The 22,104-nt window shown below is 44.4% G+C and overlaps 1 protein-coding gene across 2 annotated transcripts in view; it reads right to left on the minus strand.

The window, feature by feature from the left end:
• Nucleotides 1-16,871: 16,871 nt before the first annotated feature.
• HEPH (hephaestin) overlaps nt 16,872-22,104 on the minus strand; it is a 31,450-nt gene continuing 26,217 nt past the window's right edge. For both annotated transcript variants that reach the window (XM_075054240.1, XM_075054241.1), the window contains one exon: nt 16,872-21,006. In XM_075054240.1, the coding sequence (XP_074910341.1) occupies nt 20,762-21,006 (245 nt within the window). In that variant the 3' untranslated portion in view covers nt 16,872-20,761. The remainder of the gene's footprint in view (nt 21,007-22,104) is intronic.

Genomic DNA, 22,104 nt, shown 5'->3' on the forward strand with positions numbered 1-22,104 from the left:
ACGATGTTCTGGGGCGTAAGGACACCAAGTGCTTTGGGGAATGCTTTTCTATGCAGGTACGCCAAGGTTTGGCTTCTGGGGAGGAAAAGATCTGCTCAGCTCGCATCACTTGGTAACATGAGTTTTACCTGTCTGTTCCTTCATCCCCACTAACATTATTCACCATAGGCTTTCTCTTACATTCCCCTCTCAATACGTGAGAGCCATTGCAGATATAATCATAATCCAGCTTTTACAAAATGTTTTAATTTACTGAGGGCACACTTTTAGGCAAAATCATAAAATTTGCCAGTCTGAAATAATAACAGCTGCTAACTTTAAATTAGAAGCATTCCCTGACAACTAATTCCTTCTATATCTGCTTGATGGCAATAAAATTGATGGGTGTGTTTGGTGCAGATAAGGTTTATTTAGGGAGTCTAAAAAGTCTGCAGTTCAATCTTCACATTGCAAACACTTAAATCATTCAGTGCAGCCGCAAAATGGGAGCCCCTTCTGCTAAGTGCAGCACCCCATATTGCTTGTCAAAGTGATTCAATTCAGACCCAGGCAGGATCCCTGCAGGTGTGACCTGCAAACAATCACGCATCCTACCTGATGTCTGCCAATCTGTCTCAGCATCCAATTAATGCTGTGTTCCATGATGTGAACATTGAACTAAAGCTCTTCAATCATTGAGCACCAGCCAAGGGAGCTGCTGGCAATGTCTCTGGCTTTCAGGACTACAGACAGGCAATCTGGAGCTGGGGGCCTTGGAGAGGATGGGATCTGACCCGCAGAGCCACATCCTCTCCAGGCAGAGGAACACTACTCTGGAGAAGGGCAGCCTAATAAGCAACATCAGAAAATCTGATGGAGAGGTGCTTTCAAGAAGCAAAAGGGTACTAACTACAGAGGAGAATGGAGAGTGTGGAGCTTCAGGGCTGCTGTTGCCTGTGGTTACATGCCATTACCCACTGCCAGGGTTACTTCCAGCACTGTCAAGGACCTGCTCAGAATCAAATATGTGTCACAGCATGAACAAATTTGTTCTCCATCTCAGCAATCTGCAGTAAAGAATAGTGGCTTTTGGTAGGCAAGGCCTTACAGTATTTCTTCTTTGTTTCAGGTTCTTTCAGCCCCCACTCTCAGAGTGAAAGGTGTGTTTTAGTCATTGTTTTTACTAATTCTCCCTCAAATACGCTGAAATAAATGGCTACAGTTCTGTCTTCCCACTCCCCTTTTCATGCTCGTGTCCCCAGGGTCACTCTGCTGCCTTCAGCATGACCTGGACACAACACGAGAAGTTCATATGCAGGGACAGTCCATCAGTATCGGCCTACAAGTCAAAGTTCGGACATCTGCAAAATTGAGGAAAATTGTTTATGACAGTTGAGCCGTTTGGGCCTCTAGTTCTGAGAGAGTTAGGAGGAAGTTAAGCCCTGTATCTCTCCCAGTAACCTGCTCTTCCTACTATGGGATCCTTGAACAGGATAAGCCAAATCATAGTTCAGCATCTGAGTGCACAAATTCCTTTCCTGAAATCCTTATGCCCATTTACTCCCTCTGGGAGACCCAGCAAACCACTCAGGAAAAAGACCCTCCAAGGTGGGGACTTATTGCAGAACACCTTTATCCAAGAACTCGTGCCGAGCCACTGCAAATCTGCTGCAGAACTTTCTTCCCAGCTAATGGGACGATGGATGAATTTCTTTGCACTACCTTTACATGCACTTGAAATTGTCAGTTCCTTCTATTACCAGGCTTGTCAATGGTTTTAGATGAGGAAGAATCAATCCACCATTAAGAGGACATGTTATATGGAACAAGCTCTGAAGGAAAAGTAAACCTATTCCAGCCAATTATCTTGAATTGAAACGGGATTCTGCAAACAACAAGCTGAGCGGAGCTGGGCATTATGTCCTCACTCACACCCAGCTGAACATGCTCACACTGAGCTCCCAGAAACGATGAAGCACTCCTTTCATATTCGTTTGCATCTGCTCTCCCACCAGGTTTTGCCTCCACATTGCTCAGACTTGCAACGCATAAAGCTCTGAATGCTCCTAATTGTGCCCAAGAGCCAATTTCAGCCTACAAGTCCTGTATGTCACTTGGAGAGATCATCATTTTCCCTTTGGTCCGAATTGGAGACGTGATGCAGGCTGCCAGCTCTGCCAGGAGCACAGCTGGTGCCTTCAGCCTGGGCGGTTTGGTTGGCATTTGGGGTGGGCTGGGGGCAGCGGCCACCCTTGCTCCGCCGGCACCGCAGCGATGCTGCCGCTGCACCAGCACCTGCAGCCCTTCTGCTAGAGCAGGGCTTCTGGAACAGCACTTTGTACCTGCTCGCTTCTGGGGAGAAGCAGCATCGGGAAACTAAGAGATAAGCAAGTCGTGTAATGAGAAGATGCTCAGCTGAAAAGGGAGTGGGTGGAGCACAGTTTATTAAGTCATGCCAAAGTAAACTCGCTAATTACTGTCAAGTCCTGCTTGAAGTGCAGTGCTTTCTTCTTCGTGGAATGGATTGCCCTGAGGTAAAAAGACCCTGTACGATTTCAATGTCTTTTTTTTCCACAGAGGAAAAAAAAATTCCTCTTTGTGGGGGAAAAACGTAAAAGAAAGGTGCTGGGCACAGACTGTCTATCTGCCAAGGTACTTAAATCCCCCTGAAATAGTATCTGAGCTTTCATTCTCTCAAGCTCATATTCTGAGCTTTCCTGCAAGGCAGTGAAACACAATTCCCATTTTGCAGGCAGAGGGAAGGGACAGATTATCAGAGGACCTGTGTGGGATTACTCAGGATGCCAATGCTTGAGTTAGGAGCTGAAAATAACTTCTTTGGATGTGCTGGGCCAGCCTTTCCATAGTGAAGATTGACATATAAGCAACCTCTAAAAATATCACAGTGAACTGATGCATGGTAAGGAGCTACATGACCTTGTGCTCCAAATGCTCTATTATCATGGACCAGCTTTTGCAAACATAACTAAAAGAAGCCATGCACAGCACCCCATATGTTTACCCTGAAACACCTAAAACACCCAGTTCTGCAGCCTGGAACAAGTGCAAATCTAATATTTTGTGCTAAGGGACATTTGAATATGTTTGCTACTTTCTTTTTGCAACAGCAATTTAATTCAGCACAACCCTTTGTCATTTAAGAGGAGCGTGACCCTTTGCCACCCAGAGCCTCTCCATGAGCAGACTCCCTGTGGGCTGTCGGAGCTGGACCACGGCCGCTCTCCATCCTCAGAGGGGCCAAGGGAGGCTGAACCCATCCATCAGCCACCATTCGTCTGGGCCACTTGCAGCCTTTCTCATCCCAGCAGGACTATTTGTGAAAGCAAAAGTGTCTCTCTCTCCATTGACTTTCTTCTCAGAGGAGTTTACGTTTGTTCATACCAGCTCACTTATTCTAGTGTCTTTGGAGAAGGGGATGTGCATAAGTTATCACATCTTACTGCCAAATAAGCACGTCTGCACTAGATATCCAGCAGCATTTCTGAGAGGGAATTTGGCTCTGCAGGACCCCCTTTTGCTCCTTTCCTAGAAAGCAGTCTTAGTTAGATGTGTGTCCCTTGCCTGGAGAGGGAGAAATTCCCAATTCAAGAGTGGGAGCCAGCTCCGGCCAATTGCCTTTATAAAGCTTGGTACAAATGTACCTGACAGGTTTTCCGTGACTTCTCTAATGTAGCTGCAATTATTTCTAATTCAGTGTGCCAGACACACACAGCAGAGGTCAGCTGTAGTATATATAGGTCATCCACAGCAAAATGCTCTAGTGGATTATGACACATAATTCTAAGCAGTAAGAAAGTGCAAAATTATATTCTACAATTTCAGGTTATTTCCTATTTCCTGTGACTATCAAATGGCTGTAAAGTAAAAACACAGCAGAGTAACCAAGGGACATGCTATCAGTTCAGGACACGAAATTTGACATATGCTAATCTGGAAGATTTGCTCTTGACATGGAAGATTTGATTGATATAGTGGAGAAAACACATACAGAGGAGGCAATCATCAGCAATGTGGCAGCTGCTGCTGATAGTCCATCAGGAGGTGGAAACAAGCACTGCCAGGTTCAGGTAATGTGATTTTTTTCCCCCCTTTTGCAGAAGATTCAATAGCAGGAGAAAAAGCCAGACAGCCTGTTCTGGAGCCAAGTCCCATTGGCAGAGATAGGCAAGTTTCTGTGGAAGCTTCTGTTGTGCCTTTTTTTCCTTAGTTTGAAGAAAACTCCTCTGGGAGGATGAGACGAAGCACTAGACTAAAAACTGCTCTGAAGTTTCTGAAAAGTAACCAAAAAAATCCCCTAGTCTGATTTTACTAGCAGCTACAAATGTTAAAATGGGAACTGAGAGCCCTGTTCTTTAATAAGTGATGCAGAAGACAAAATATAATTTGAAAGGAAAATTGAAATAAGCAGCCTTGAAACGCTTCTGAAGACTCTCTGGAGACAGGGATGACATGAGCCCTGAAACACACAATTACAAAACCCATCCTTGAACAGCAGCTTGCTTTTTCAGAAAGTGACCAGAGAATAGGTTCTGCAAGTTATATTTGTGTTCTGAACACGATGTTTTTTCACTGAAAAGCTGAATGAAAGCCAGGACATAAATGTAATCAGTGCTAATCTGAAATTTTAGCTACGGACAAAAGATTTTACCCCGTTCATTTAAAAAAAATAAATCTTGTTTTCCTTAGGAAGCAAGTATTTGTCTACAAAACCCGAAATTTTCAATTTCAGTCTCTCAAGCCAGACTATGGTTACTGAGTTTGGCTGCTGTGAACTCATGAGGGTCTTCCTATGGAGCTGGAGGAGGCAAATGACTTCAGAGGACACAGCCCTCTGCAGGCAGCACATCTTTCAGGGAGGAAAGTCATGGCAGAATAACAGCAAGAAGCGGAAAATGCTTCTCAGCCTCATCTCAGGTACATGGAAGTCAGCTCTGGAAGAAGCTCACCCTGAGATAGCATTCCTGACCTTCACCTGACCAGCGCTCACCTACTCGACAGCATTCTTTTACATCTCTTCTAGCCCAGGAGTCTCCCACTGGATTCTTTTGTCCTTATAATATTCACAGTTTCTTTCAATGGCTCTTACTCATTCTGGGATGGGGCAGGGGGGTGGTGTGGTGTGTTTTTTTTTAATTTCTTCAAATATCTCTGTTTCAGAGGCTAAGTTTTTGAAACACTGATGACTATTCCAGCTTGGATTACTTTGCATTCGTATTACAAAAAAAGATTTCTTGCATTCAGTCCCTTCTCTCTTTTCAACTGCACTTCATTCAACTCTGCTCCAGGAAAAGCATAATTAGTCAATGCTTTATTTTCTCCTCTTAACATGATTGCCACATCCCCAGCTGCACTCACTAAAATTCCTGACTTTCAAGAAAAAAAGTTTATATCTACTATTTCCTTTAAACTCTAGATGCTGCATTCACATTCCTGAATGAACCCCCCACATCTCTTTTCAACATCAAAAACCTCAGGGATAGAGACACGGCACGCTCTAGAAGGCAAACCTCACTCCTTTGCAAACTGACATACGGAGATGAGGGCACTGTCAGCAGGAGGAGCCCTTTGCCGAGAGCCATCTCTGACTCTGTGCTCCAAACTGCTCGTTGGCAAGCCACAAGCTTTATGTCAGTGTTTTTTACTTTGGCGCTCAAAAACCAAGCACCAAAGGGCTTGTTAGCTGGAGAAAAAAACTGGGAGGATGTCTCCATAAGCACCCTTCTGCCCACCTCTGGTTGTTGACCATCTCCCAGCTAGATTTCACCACCTGCCACCCTGTGACTAGGCATCTCTTTCTGGAGATGTAAATCAACTGCAGGAATCAAAATAAGACCCAGCTTCACTTCTGCACCTGATCAAAGGTTTATGGTTTTAACAACCCATTTCTTGTGCCAATCCATTTCAGAGTGCAGCCCAACTGTAACTGCATCAGCTGCACACAAAAAATGTTACTATAGTACAAGAATGAGCCGAAACCTCCAAAAATTGCTTTGTTATGTAAAATTACACAGCTGCTACCTTCTCTCTACAATATCCTAGTTTTCCTTCTCTTTGCCTCTGGGAGCCTGCTGCCTCTTTTTCCTCTTGGAGGGGAGGGAAGCAGGTGGGTTGCATTAGCAGTTAGCTCAGCAAAACAGAGTTAGGAAAAGCTAAAGTGCAGAGCCTAAAGTGCATTTACTTGTTTTTGGCTTTCAGTAGTATCACAGGAGGTGTTTTCAGAGCAGTTCTCCCTGGGTGAGAGCAGGCAGGAGGTATTTCCCACACACCTCAGGGGGACAGGAGCCAGCAGCCCCCCTGCCCCATGGCACCGGGCTCATCCCATGGCTCCCACCATGCCATTCCAATGCCTAACCATCCAGGCTTCCCCGGAGCAATGCCCCTGCCGGGAGCCACTGCAGTCTCCTTATGGTGTGCAGCAAAGCACAGGTAGCAGCAAGCGTTTGTCTTGGGGGACTCCAGGTGAAACTTGGATTTGAGAGAAAGTTGGGGAAAAAAAGAAGCAGAGTGTGCATCCAGCAAAAGATGTTTGATTTGGCTGGTCCTAAAGATCAAAAGGTGTTAGAAAAACCACAAAACCCTCTCAAAGTATATTTTTTCCTCTTCAGACTGAGAAAAGAAACCCAAGACTATCTCCTGCCATAGAGGTCTGCTGCATGGCACCAGGACATGGGGCTGTGGCACTGTCCCCTGACCTGGGACAGCCCCAGTGGCAAACGCCCAGCCCTGCCTGCAGGGGAAGGGAAGACCAAAGCCAGAGTTAGCTCAAAACTGATAGAGTGGGTTTTCAGGGGTATTGACTGAGCTAAGGCAGCTCTTAAAAAAAGTATTTCCAGAACATGCACAAAACTGTGAAGTCTTTCACCTGGGAGTCCTGAGCTTTGGTTCCCCTGACCAAACTGGTTTCACCCAAGTGACCTCCAGGACTTTCTCTTCAGACAGACATTAGCTGTGCCCACAGTAATGCACCAAGCCCCGTGCCTGCAGTAATGCCCTGAGTCCTGTGCCCACCACCTGCCCCGGGCCAGCTCTGAGCAGCCGGGGGGGCTCGGGACACCCCAGGCTGAATTCTCCACCCACTGCGTTCAATGGGCTGTGGGCACCAAAACGCTTTCAAGGAGTGGGGCTTACCTGACCCAGCCTGTAGCACAGGGGAAGCCTGGCCACAAAACCAGTGCCCTGTCTCCTGGCTGCTACTCCCAAGCATCACCCCCACCTCCAGCACTGTTCTGCCTTTGGGTCACCGATAGCACTGGACAGGTCTGTATCCACCAGTCACTTCTGCAGTCCTTCCACCATCACCTCCATCTATCTCAAACTTTTCCCCAGTAAGTCACTTTTCCCTTTAAAACCTTTCTTGAAACTCTTTTTTAACTCCAAGCAACTTGTATTTTAAAGTTCTTGGCAATACTGTAAATTACAAGTGATCAGCAGAGTAGAAATTATTTGGTGTTCTTTTTCTCTCCAGCATGCAAGTGTTCAAGAGTTACTTGGAAGTGAGTGAAGGAATAAAAGGTAAGCATCTGTGCTTATCTACTTCTCTGCAACGTGATCTACAAGAGTCAGTGAAAAAAAAAATTCAAAGAGGCTCCCTTGTACCTCATCCAACTAAAATGAGTAAGGAACAAGAAGAACATTTTCATGTTGTATTCACTATGAATCAGAAGGAATACAGCTCAGCAAGACCTGTTAGCAAGCTCTGAACTATTCACTGTCCTGGAAGTAAGTTAACAATAAAGGCAAAAATGTTCTGAAAGATAGATAAAGCCCTTTTTTTCTTCTTTATTAGTCTGTTTTAAAAGACTAAGGATTGAGTCACTGAAAACAGGACTCCACTGGTGCAGGGAAGCATGTGTTACGGACAGAAAAAAGTGACTGAGTCAAACTATCCTAAGGGTTTTGCTTTGTGATGCAGTCTGACAAGACCTCGTATGCCTCCAGAAAACATTTTTTAAGATAGTGTCATTCATTTCTTTAATACTGATGAATTTCAAACAGGAATGATGCCACTGGGACTGCTGTCATCATCATAACTAATTTCTTACAAAGACTACAATTGTGCCTAGGAATTTAGGAGGTTCTCTACTTGGAAGAGATGCTTGAAAGGAGGGAACTACAGAAGAGAAAGAAATAGAGTTTGAGATTGTATTATCTCTTTCCTAACAGTCAGAATTTGAAAAGAAATACAAAAATTTATGGGAGAGTTCCTCTGTGGGAGGTTTCCAACACAGACTACAACTTCCTACATTTTTTTCTTTTCTGCTGCTGGTTACTTAATTTAAGGAACATCTCTTCAGGTTGGACAAACTCAGGGATTAAGCAAATGCAGACAGTTTGAGGGTTTAGATTTCCTTTGTTCATCAAGAGATCATACAGCAATTGCAGCTGTCCTGATATCAGCCAGGGTGGGGCAATTGTGGGGAGTCAAATAATCCAAGTTAGAAATGTTTCTCCCCATTCACTTTTTAGTTATTTGGCTTGACTCATTACAACTTGACTTTGCAGGTCTGTGGTGACTTTGGAGTCAGTACACAAGGGGAATAAGGAAGGAACAAGAGCAAAACAGGCCAAAGTCATGAGCCACTCACCTTCCAGAGAAGCTCCCAGGTCTCTTCAAGCTCATGGAAGAGAGAATAATTTGCTTTCAAACAAACAAGAACCATGTGGTTTTATTCTGAAAGAGCTCTCCTGCAGCCTGGGCACTTGAGGAGCTGCTTGCCATGAAGCAAGGCTTCTTCTAAAAAATTGCCAGTTAATTATTCATCTCCATAAAATAAGCACCTGGGACTCTCTTTAATGTCTTAAGCCAAGAACAGCTGTGACTACTTTAACGATAGCATAAGTGACAGTCCTAGCAACAAAAAGGTGTGTTTTGCAAAGCAGAATACTCTGCCCTCAACCTTGGAGCTGCTCATCTGACTGGCCGTGGGTCTGCCTCACCGGGCACTGTCAGGATGCTACTGCGGAGTTGGGCATCCAGGCTTTCGGGGTGTGCTGCTTCAATGCTCTGCTGCTGCTGGCACCAAGGAGACAGTGGCTAGAAGAAGGAGGATCATCTGATGGAAGGTGGTTTATGTACTTGCCATCCTGTATTGCTTTGCTTTAGCTCAGCTGAGTTGAAGACTGTTTGGAAGCACAAGTCCTGTTTAAATGATATGCCAGCAGCTCAAGAGAAGCTGACCAAAGACTAAGCCAAAATACAGAGAGATGCACCTAATTTCACAAAAGTAGCTTAGAGGTGAAAACTGTTGTTCCCGTCTCTAGCTTTAATCCTGATCCCTTTGAAATGAATGGCATTCTTATTGTCTGTGTTTTCCTCAAATTCCCCAGAACTTAGCCCCATGAAAGATCAAAAATAACAATCTGGTTGGGAACAGGACGTCTCATTTCATACACTCAAAACAACGGTACCCCTAACGCTGGCCAAAAAAGGTTTTATGTGGCTGGCCACCAGGCCATCTGATTTGCACATAAATCTTACCTCCAGAAGGTATTATGAATTTTTAATTATAGACAATGTGAAGCAAAGTAGCCCTGGGTTACATCCAAACTTCTCCCAAGCTGGGCAGAGGGCAGTTTCTTTCTGTGCCTGGCAGTTTTTTAAACCCCTTCAGCCAACTTAACTGGATAATGCTCAACCAACCTTGAGACTCTTGAATGAAAGTGGCTATTAGTGCAAAGTTATTATTATCAGCAACAGCACTTTAAGTTGCTGAACCTCAGATGCTAGTACAGAATGTCTCCATAATTAAATACTGTCTCTTTCTGAGTCATATTGGAACATTTGCTGTGAGTCAACCTGAAGCAAAACAACAAACCCTGCAAACAAAGGATGCCTTTTTATCCCATGATCCATGGTTGTGCCTTGACATGTGTTGGGCAGTACACTTCTGGAGCAAATGCTGAGCAGCTAGAGTTGCTGGAAGGTAAACTAGTAATAATCATAAGCAGCTGGCCAAAAATTCAAGAACATTGAAAAGATCCCTATGCAGGTGAAACAAAAATCAAAGAAAGTACTTCTGCATAAACATTTGGTTTAGGATTTTTATTTGTTTTAGTGCCTTTTTGCTATAGAAAAAGCAGGCTGAGTGAAGACAAAACCAGCCCTGAATTTCTAATCTCCACCTTGGTCAGTCATTAGCATCTCGGACAATAATGATCTTTTTTCTTTGTTTTCTATGCAGCCAAATTCTCAGAGCTGAAACACAGGACTTGGAAGGTATGCTGGTGTCTGTGCTAAATGCTTTGACAACAACAAAAAACATGTCTCGGAGCATTAGTGAGGAATATCAGCGCAAACTAGCATATTGGAAATGTCTGGAGAGGGGTTACCCAGGGCTGGACCCCATAGCACCAGGCTGAGGTGACCTGCCTCAAACTTCAGGCAGACAGACAGGAGGTTAATGCTTCCAGGCCAGCAGATATTGTCTCGGGGTGCAGACAGCCAGGGGTGAGGAGCCTTGGAAGAGCTTTTGTGGATGACGGTGTGCCGGGGAGTGGTGGCTCCTCCTGGTCAGGGTGGGTTCTACCTGGCAGAGTTGTAACATGGACCAGAGTCATCCATTTTAGATGACTTGCCCCAAATGTTATTTGGAGGGTTAGTAATGACTTTAAACATTATGCTATCCAGCTAAATGTCTGGGGTGAACTGCAATCTGTTTTTCCCTTCTGGCTGCTTAAGTAAAATAATGGATATGATGTTTATATACTTATGAAACAAAACATGCGTTAAAAGAAAACTGCCCAGTCCGGAAGGTCAGGGCTTTTATTTGACAGTGCTCAGAGAACGGTGCTCATGCTATTCCAGCTCTGAAGTTATCAGCACACTAGAAATGAGAAACACTTCATTGAAAACAACAAATTAATACTATCCAGGTTCTTTTGGCACAGGGATCTTTCCCTTCCAAGCCTGCCTTCGTGCAGCTGAGCTACCTCTTCACCAATATACGATTCTGCCTAGTAACGCCTGCCAGCAAATACCTTGCAGTTCCCTGTATGAGACATCTTCTCTCAGCCTGCCTTGATTTTTGTTTAAATATTAGAGAAGATAGAAAATGTATGTAGGAAGGAGATAAAACAGTAGCCTGAAAGACTGGGATATGTCATAACATTTACACCTTAGCTAAGCTATGGTTTTGCTTCTTGAGTGATCTTTGTCAAGATGTCTGCCACCCATCATGATGTGGGGAATCAGTGCTTGGGTTTCACTCGGTGCTGCAAGAAACGCAAATCTGGGAGTTCAGCAATCTCCCTTACCTCTGCTTTGACACAGCTGCCTGGAGAACAGAAAAGGGATAAAACAGTTTTTCTAGAGCACATTCCTCAATATTTTAGTTAATACGGTGCTAAATTTTATTCTTTTCCTTGACAACTAAAACCAAAATATGTATTTGTAAACTGATGGTGTGTTTTGACTAGCTGCAGAACTCTGTAAGTTCTTTTCTTTTAAAAGATGATCTTCCTTAAGTAGCAGGAATCTACTCTTAGTAAGTGTAAGAAATCAGTCATTTCCCCCACCACCAGACCTAGAAGACTCCTCAGGAGTAGCTCAAACACCAAGCCATGATGGTAGGTGAGGAACCTGGCTTTCCCAAGCCATTCACTGGTGTCTGATCACTTTCTAGGAGTCTTTAGGTTTTGAAGGGGAATCGCTGGTTTTCTCTGCACATGGCTTGTTAGAAGTTTTGGGTACTTGCATCTGGTAGCTCACGACATCTTGCCAGCAGGCAATGGAACAGGTCATCATGTAGGTCTTTCACAGAGGCATGAGATAAATTAAAATCAGTCCTTATGAGAAATCTGCTCGGAAGGCACGCGGACAAACTGCAATTCATATTTCTGACGAAGGCTCCTCCAGGAGCTCCCTTCCCTTCCAAAGCCCCTGCAGACTTTCCCTCAATTAATTCTCTACATTCTGCCTCTCTAAACTGTGCTCTGCAGACTTAGTTAATCATGTTTTGCCACAGCCAACTGACTGTTGCTGTAATATGTAACTAGGGAATGCCAAGGAGCAGCTTAGCAGTAATGAAACAAATTATTTCTGTATCTTCAAAGTTCGTTTGGCATCAAAATGCCAAATACAACTGGTAAATGACCTACTGAGAAGATTCTTTGCTATCGCACAAAGCAAACAAGAATCTCACAGAAGCCCCGCTGAGCTCTCACACTTGTGGGATCATGCCCTGTGGTAGGGAGTTTGTTGTGCTGGGTGGCCCAGTGCAATGAGGCCAGTTAATGTTTGTTGCCTTTCCATTCCACAGGGTGAAATCTATTTTCCATTACCTTAAGAAAAAGCATACAGGAATCCGCTGACTCTCCTCTATTCAGTTTAGTAATTTATATGTCTTTAGCCTACAGAAAGCTGGGCAATCACCTTCATCTTGCAGCCTAAGGATAGACCCCAGAAAGGTGCAGATGAACATATGTAAACCCTCAGGTGGGGCTCATCAGACTTTAAAATGTCTTATTTCCATCTCCCCTGAACTGTTGACCCAGCCATGTCTCAAAGCATAACCTCCTGAGTGAGCTTTCAACCATTATTTTAGGTAGAGCATTCAGGTCCATAGCCGGTTTCCTAGGAGGTGTGTGTACAGCCTGGCTTGTGCAAGTAAGATGTGTCTGGGTAGACTTTAGTGTTAGGATTGCTTTTCATGTAATGGAACAGAAAATTCCAACTCCATGGTTACCTTTTTGGTAGGAAGTATTATGTACACTTACAGTCTTACTGTCAAGCAGCATGAAATCACAGCCGCTGCCAGACCCTGGAAGTCTGTGTAGTGCCTGTTAGAACACGTGCTTTGCAATCACAGCCCAATTACACAGCAACACCGCAGCAGCACCTGGAAATAGCAGGCTGAGCAGGCAGGAGAGAGCTTGGAAGCCATTGCTTTTTGAACTTTTAAAAGACTCCTTAACAGCAAAGAAAGCTCATAGCTTGTTGCATAGCTCTTAGCAAAAGGAATTATTTTTGACATGCTCATTTGCAGAGTCACCCGTGGGCTGAAATAGCTGAGAACAAACTGCAGGTTCCCAGGCTTCTCTGAGCATTTGTAAATGACACTCGTTTCTGCATGAAGTGAAAGTAATCTAAAAGCAAGTACCAGAATAAATATGTATGGCTTCCAGGTGAGCCAATGAACTCTCACTGTGTTTGCAAAGCAGTGAGGAACATGTGAGAAAAATGCCTGATTATGCACACTGTACTGTGGGATAGAGATAAAAAATGGGCGCATGAATGAACCTGGGGCTTCATCAATCCAATCTAGATTTAAAACTTTCAATTTAAGTGACAGCTAGATAAGGTCTGAAAGCTTAGTCATCAAGAGGCAACAAATTCTCTCCTTTTCAGACATGGGAGAGAATCCGTATCAGCAATTGTTTTAGAGTTAGTCCTGTAGGCAGAAAGTGGCTCTTTTTACAGAACTTACTCGACTCCTTAAGAGCTGGGCAATACTCATGGCGTAAATCACCAACACTGTTTTCTCTGAACATGTGCTTTAATAACTTACTGGACACCACCAGAGCACATGTGCATGCCCTGTTCCATCAAAACCATGAACCACTCCACTGCCTCCAGACTCTCTCAGTTATATGAAGGTGTCCAGTTATGAATAGGCACCTGACGCATAATTGAGGTGAGTCTCATTTTTCCCAGATTAACAATATACACTTCCCAAATATTTACAAGATCCAGATGTAGCATTGTCATGGCAACACACTTTTAAAACAAATATGCTATTTTTCTAAGACTCACAATTCGGAGAGAAGGGGCAGTAAAGCCTGACATTACAAATGACCCAAAGAACCAGTTCAATGGGAGTGTGTAGAGCATCAGGAGGCCCTGGGAGAGGTAGAGAGACAGATCCTGGAGGGTATGCAGGGATGGAACCCATAAAGCAGCTGCTGTCATGAAGCAGTACTGAGGCAGTGAGGTTACAGTCAGTTAAATAAAGCACTAGAAAGCAGCCTAAGAGAAAAGCATTAATAGGAAAGTCACAATGGACCATGCTTGCGGTAACTAAGAGCTGACAGAGATCACAGACCACCAGCAGTGGTTGTATGACTCAGGACACAAGTATCTGATGATTACTGAATTATTGTTTGCAAGACTGATTGAATATAGGCAGAATCTGAGAAGGTGTTTGGTTTGATCAGGTTTTATTTGGGCAAAATAGAAGGAGAAGAATTTTAAATCTTGGTTCCATTTCACCTGACTATTCAAAATCCACCAAATTGTAACATGGTTTTTGTATCAGCAATACTGATGGTCCTCTGGCTAAGAATGAAATTGCTGTCTGTAGTACAGCATGAAATGGCCAACATCACCTATTTCTATTTAAATTCTTAGAAAATAAAGAAGATAACAGCAATTTATTCCTGAAGCCTTGTGTAAGCTCTCAAGACGTCAGGTGCTTGCTTCCTTATAGTTCCTTAGGTTACAGCATGTAGACATTAACCATTATTTTAATTAAATTGGTGCCCCAGGGCATTTCCGCCCCTTGCATTACCACAGCTGAGCTGAATCATTCAAGACTCCTTTCCCCACACCTCTCCACTGCTGTTGTGAGCCTTGTAACTGTTCTTCAGGCTTTTAACACAACTGAACATGATGACTTACCTTGACAGTGATTTATCTGAGTTTCTCAAAGAGGTAAAATATGTGGCCTTCTCTCACATCCTGAATCATTACTGACAGTGATTGGATGCTATGATGGATGATCAGCCTTTTGGGAATTTGCTGGCTAATGAAACACTGCAATCAGTTTTATCAAACCTTTGTACAGCTTCACCCAATGGAAATCACATAACTCAGCCATGGCACCAGCAGAAGATTTCCCAGAAGGTTCCTTATAAAGCAACAGTAAACCTGGTATTTATTACATCTACAATTCGCAGTTTCACAGCAAACCCTTCAGCCTGCAGGTCCCATTCATTCTAGGAAGAGAACAGTGCCCACAAGGAAGCCATTTCTGAGCTGTGGATCTGGAATATTAACAAAAGCCTAGAAGTCATGACTGCAATACCCAGAGGTGGTTCATTACACACTGGGCTTCTCAGGCTAGCAATTAGCAACACCAAGGGATCCTGGCTGGTTCTTCCAGCCTAATTAATGAAACACCTCCAAGCTGAGGATGTCTAAAGGCTGCAGAGAGAAAACCAAGAGCCACGAGCTATTCTGAAACAAGACTTGCAGCCAAATCTTTAGACAGAGTGTGGATGGGCTGGTAGGAGTGTGGGCTCACGAGGAAGGGGCAGCCATTGTGCTCAGATGGCAGCTCTGCTTCAAGATGATGCTTGGTGACTCGTATATTCACAAAGTATCAATGAAAGAAGGTTGAAGAATATTTTGGCTCAATGCACCCCTAACAAGTTCCTCTAGACGAGCCGGGGCACTGCAGAGCTTTCAGTTAAACATAATCCAGCTAACAAGGCACCTGTTTTAAACCCCACATTGCTGTTACACTTTGGGGGTTTTTGATGCTTAACAAACTGGGAGTCTGCAAATTGGACTAGTTGCAACCCTTATGCTCAGTCTTGTTCAGTAGGTTAGATTTTGAGAAGCCCACCCAAATCTAACTGTAAATCAACCAGCCCACTGCCTCCCAACCATGGCGACAGCAGAGATCTGTAAAATGACTGATGGGCAAACACTGAACCTGGAGTGACTGAAGCTACAAGAGGGGGCCCGCACATTATGTTTGGCTTAGGACCTTTCCATATTCTGCACTGACAAGAGGAGAAGGAACCTCCTCACTGACGACCTGAACCTCCTTCCTGCAGCACAGCAACTGCCATTCTGGACACAGCTGCTGTCGAAAGGAGCCCACAGCAGGCAAGGATGCACTGCGCTCTCTTGGCATCCTTAGCTTTGTTTTCTGCTTGTTTGTTTCTCACAAAGCAAGTCAGCCTGACTGAAAGCAGATGGCTGTTCTTTGCTTACCTCTAAAGTGAAAACTTTCATTTGAAGAAAATAATGCCCAAATATGAAAAATAAGGATCCGATAGGAAGGTCCTACAGGCAGGGTTTTCTGTAAGCTTCTTACAGTGACAGATTCCAAAACCTCCCACTACCTCAACATCCTTCTGTACACAAAAGATAAGACAGAATTTCTTCTTATTCTTGATGACACTGAATAACAGAGAGAACTTCTCTCTCCTGCACCCATCAGACATGCTGCCAGCAGCAGCAGCATCACACCTATTTAACTGTCCCTTGGGCAGCAGGATTTTTGCCTGTACCTTCTCCCAACAGACTGAATTACTCCCTTACTCTTCCTCTAGGGCTCATCAGGGACAGGTGACTATTTCAACTCTCCCATCCTTCCCTCAGTTTAAGAATACAGAATGAAACCTGTCTCTCAAGAATATGAAAGGATACGAGGTTTATAAAGAACACCTGCTGAATAAGATTTACTTTCCCCAAAATAGGAGCAAATTAACAAATTGATTTCCAAGACAGGCTGTTTTTTAATTTTAACACCATAAATGCTAATTTCCAGTAATAGCTGTTTCATCAGTCACATGCCCAGTCTTGCTGTTCTCACATCACCAGAATAGTCTGTGACTAAATTCTTCAGTTGCTTCTGAGACTAATGCTTTGACAAGTTTGCTACCTTGTGTATGCATGGTGCCTTATTTCTATATTCCATATAGGAATAAGCTGGAGGCCAGCTTTTACTTCTACTCAGATCCATCCTCTGATTGTGATCTTGCACATCATCTTGTTTTGGCAGCTGTTGTGCTTGAACTCCTTTCCCCAGGCAGTATAGATGCACATAGCTCCAGACTTAAAATCACTCCTACAATTTGCTGTGTCAACAAAATTATAACCACTGTAAACAGTCTACATGGCGATTATATATTACAAAACAAGCTGCATGTTAAGCCATATATTTAATTCAGAACCAAAGACTGCATTACACCTGAAAGACATTCAAATCCTTTCATTGACAGTTACCAGTGTTAGTCTTTTTTATGGTGTGCCTCAGGTTAATTTGACATTAACCTTTGTATTTTGAGAAAAACAATCAAGACAGCATTTTATACTTCCATGTGCACATCCAAAAAGCACCCTGCTTTTGAGTCACACATCTCTCGCATCCATAGCATGAGTGGGAGTACAAAGGAACATCAGCTGAACACTGGCCCAGCCATGACGTGGAGCAAGGATGCGATTGTCTGCCTGCTAGAGTAATGTAGTGGTGATTATGCCCATTACTGAGCAAGATGACAGCACTAATAAAGGGATTATTCATCTCAGCCCTGCTGCAAATGTCCAGCTGCTGCCATATGAATAACTCAGCTTTGCTGTCACCTAAGACAGCCTGCAAGAGTGTGGGTAACTTTAAATAAGAGAGTGATCACCTAGGCAAACTTCTCAAAAGTTTATCACATCTAATTGGGACCTAGGAATTGGGGCCTGGAACTGCAGACAAGAAGAACCACCTACAGTGAATACAACAGAAAATATTAGCTCCTGCTTATGTTTATCCCATACAAAACCTGAGAGGCCAGTTCCTCCACAAAGATAAACTTGTTCTGGACTTATACTGGCAGCACGTATTAAAGCGGGGTGGGTTTTTTTGTGGAGTTTTTTTTAAGTTTCCTATAGCAAACTATCTAAAAGCATGTCTACGTGTATTTCTGTCCTTCTGTCCCTATGAGCTGAGCCATGCTAATGGATGACCTGAACACTTCTAATACTTTTCCATGTGTATTATTGCAAATGATTTATTTTGAACCACTACAGAACAGAGTTTAACCTTAGCTAGTTTATTTTGCACTGGCAAAAGCAGTGGGAGCACTCGCACAATTCTACTGCCTCAGCTCAGCGTGGGAGCTGTTGCCATCCCCGTGTCTCCCTGTGGAGCAGCAGTGCCGAGACCCTGATCCTGTCACCTGCTCAAAAAGACAGCAAGGTGGGCTCCTTGGCAGCCGTACGTGCAGCAGGGAGAAGCACAAACAAGACACTGTAGGATGCTCAGACAGAAGGCTTGCTGCCAAAGCAAACACACATTTGTTCGCAGGCTCCAGCTCAGTCACCAGAACTGTGAAACATCTCTCCTCCTCCTCCTATGCCCACCAGCTGTGACAGCCAACTTCTGATTAGAGGCAGTTGTGAAGTTGCTGATAAACTGTTCTTCGTCACAGTTTGATGCAACAGAAGGTTTTAGCAAAATGATCTGTTTTGTCCAAAGCTTTCCCTTGAGTTTTCTCAGTCCGGGGTGGAATTGCTTATCAGAGGACACAGTCCTCACCAAAACAGCCGCTCAGCCAAGGCCTCTTCTAGGGTGTGGGCTCAAGAGTGTCCTAACCACCAACGCTGGAGAAGAGACCTCTGCCACCGATGCTCCACTTGACCCAAAAAACATTACACCGGAGGACTTTTGGCAGCCTGCTGTTTAAGGAATGTATGCAAATCTGGAGACCCAACTCCAGTCCCTGTGCTGCCCTGCTTCACAGCCACTGCTGAAACCCAAGTCCGCTGTCATCCAGCGTAATGCCCTGGCTACTGGCTGAAGAACTAAAGAAAGGGTGACTGCCCTCTTTCTGTTTTCTTGAAGAAAGTAAATACATTTACAATAACTCCTTTGTCTCAGTGGGCTGAGAACATTTTTTGATCTATTTTTTCACAAGCCGGGGCAGGGGGTGCGGTGGGTGGGAAACAACTTTTCCTGCTTGGTTCTTACTTCTGATGACATAGCTCTAAAATTCACCCAGGACTGCTGGGCTTGTAAACCTCTGGTTTGCAACAGCAGCTGAACCAGGGTTGACAATGAGCAAAGAGTACCCACGTTCAGAGCACTCAACAGCCCTCTAGCTACTCACCAGGCTTAATGAAGTGTAATGAAAGGAAATTAATGAGCTTTGTCCCCATAGCCAGAGGAAAGGGCAGCTGAAAATTCGCAGGGACCCAATATGAATTGAGCATGATTAAGTATAACTATTGTTCTAAGTAAAATGGTACTGTTATACCTAAATAGCCTATAGCAGTCACTTGTCATTACAGCCATTTAACTGGCTCTGCTTTGATTGCCTCTGAAAGCCACCCAGAAAGGATTTCTTTTATGCCCTTTCCAATTTAAAACAGGGACAGAAATATGTAAGCACTAACCTGCATCCATTCAGATAATGGGGATTCGGTGGCTGAGCCAAGAAGATAGATATTTTACAGGGAACTGCTTGGTACTTGACATGTGAGGTGATGTGACTGTGATGTGTGTGGGCATGGCTGCCACTGGAGGATGAATACCACAGCCTGCGGGGTGGGCTACAGAGCTCTGGTGTTAGTCACGGGCTATACCACCCCCCCACCCCCCACCCCCCAGTTTGGCTCCTGACAGGCAGCTGCAGCAGAGAGCAGGCACCAGGAGGTGCCCGACCCCAACCCAAAGGCACCCCCAGGGCTGGAGGGGAGGCACCATGTCCCCGTCCCCTCCTGGTTCCAAGCAGGCTCCCCCCCAGCACCTGGCTCCTCTCCCCATGGGGACTGTCATTAGCCACAGAGGGTTCAGCAGACAGCAATGCTCCACGAGCATTTGTTTATCAAGACAGGCCACTCCATCTCTTAACATCTGCGATTCTGTGCTATCTAAAAGGCAAGGCTCCCCTTACTACAACCTCTTGTTACAGCAAACATTCCCTTATCTCAGGCTGCACTACCTCACACTCCACAGACTGCAGCTTATTCGCTCTGCACTGCTAAATTCCACCAAACTTTAGCTTTCTCCCTCACTGTTGCCACATTTGCCTGGACAAACCTGCCATTGCACCACAACGGGGTAAGGACTCCCTGACTTCTGTCCCAAGCATAAACTCCAGCTCACACAGGACCGAGTCTTTGGCTTGGCTCAGAGCAGTAACATGGCAACAGCTCAACTCTGGAGATAACTTCAGTGAAATGTATTTGAAAGAAAGAGAGCAAGCCACATCACAGAACATCACAGCATCCTTGACCCTGTTGCACAAGGAGCTGCACAGGTGCTGAGGTACAGCACTTCATGTGCACAGACCAACAGAACTGCAATGCAGGGAAGTCACCACGATGCTCTGCAGCACTCGGAAAAGCTTCTTCTCCCAGCACAAGACACAGGATGCCCCATATCAAAGCACATTACCTGGGGTGCTGGGAGCAAAAGGATGTGCCACAGCAAGGCTGGTGGTGAGGCACAGCTGTTGCTGTGGTCCTTGCTGGAGCTCTCTCACACCATGACATTGTGCTGCCCTGAATTTGCATCTGTCCAATTACTCATCAAAAAACAGCAATCCAAATCTAAATTAACATTTTCTCTTCTGTATTCTTAATTGATTCACAAAAATGAAAATACTATCTTCCCCCATCAGATTAATTACTTTAAAGGCTCACAGTTTCTTGGGAGACAATTCCTAACTCAGCTCTGGCAATGGAGCAAGACTGGAATCTGGCCTAAGTTAGTCTGCTGAGAAAGACCAAGTGGAGTTATTCTGGAGAGAAGAAAATAGGGGAAAAGTCTCCTCTCTCTCTTGGGGAAGAGGAGTATTTTAGAAGCACCTTTTTACTCATTACTTGTCTTCAGTCAGTTCAAAGGGTCCTCAGATTTCTCCTGGACGGACTTTTTCTTTACAGAGTGCTGAAGAAGATATATGAAGAGGTCAGGGCTCTAGCTTTCCCTCCTTAGCTTCTAGAAGTACAGTGTACAATTGAAATGAAGCCCCAAAAATCTTTGCTGTAGGCAACCATCCAGCCTCTGCTCCAAGCACACAACCTGCAGTCTGTACATGGCTTTCATAGCCCTGAATTCTTTTTAGACATGAGTTTGAATCCGTCATCCAGGATGGACCTCCGATTGCGTCTTAACCTCTTTTGTCTCTCAAGATAGATGACCACTCCCAGGAGGAAGCAGGCGACCAGGAAAAGCACGATTCCTGCAATGGCTAGAGTGATGACTGTGGCCTCTATCTGCCCTTGAGCCAACTTAGCTCCAAAAACCATGATCTTCTGGGACTCATCCTTATCCTCAGGTGGCAACTCTAAGAGACAAACAAGAAGATAGTTCCAATGAGAGCCAGAAATACCACAACTGAAAGGTTCCAAGAAATTTTAAAAAGGAGCAAAAGAAAGACCCAACACAATCAAAGCAAGTCAAAGGAGACCCATTCACCATCCATCTAACAGACCCTCATCCCTGAGGTCACACAGAAATTTGAGAATCAATGGTTCTTTTACCTAATCCACTCCATCCCAGGACCTTACCATGTCTCACAGCTATTCAGCCCAATCAGCTAACCACTGCTGTCCCCATTCACAAGGGAGGTGATCTGCAGTTGTGTGGGGAGTCAGTGGCTAGGCTAGGAACAGAAATATGGAGATGAGAACGAGCATCCGGACCAGGGCTGCTGCGAGTTCCCCACCCTGCTCCAAGCTCCCCATGCACAGGCTGTTGTCCTAACCACCACTTTTCAGAGTGCACTTGCTCAGTCATGCCAATGGTGAGTCACTTAAGATCCTGAGCTCTCTTATGCTTCCTCACAGAGGCAGCAGCAACCTTTTGCGAAAAGTGGCTATTTGCACAGGTAACAACTGTTGATCAAGGTTTTTGCCTGGTGAGCATACACAGGCTGATGCCTGAGTATGGTATAAAACCAAATTATTTAATGTTATCATTACTGCTCTGACACATTTCCTACTCATATTTACACCCAATTTTGAGAGGGGAAAACATTGTTGGGAAGGAAATGACTGAAATATCAGTAGGGAAAGAGTGAAGAGTTCTAAGCAGATGGCTGTATTTTCAGCTGGTCTGAGCTGGCTCTGAAATCAGCTCAGCTGGATTTATTCACAATGGCTGAAAAGTGGAGTTGTGGAGAAAGATGAAAAAATCAGGGAAAGAAATCACCACCATAAACTATTCAGACTTTTACCCCAGAAAATATTAAAGGTATCTTATCTACTACTCCCTTTCTCCCTGGTGCTGCTCAACCAAACATCTTCTCACATCTGTTCTTCAAAATACCTGAAAGATCCAGGGCATGCACTCTTTTCTTGGTGGAAGATCAGATCAGAAGGCAGATGTGCTTGTTTGCATGCTGAATCAGTCCCTTCAGCTAGTAATGGTGAATGTGAAAATT

The sequence above is a fragment of the Buteo buteo genome, chromosome 22, assembly GCF_964188355.1.
Source record: "Buteo buteo chromosome 22, bButBut1.hap1.1, whole genome shotgun sequence".
Taxonomy (NCBI): Eukaryota; Metazoa; Chordata; class Aves; order Accipitriformes; family Accipitridae; genus Buteo; species Buteo buteo.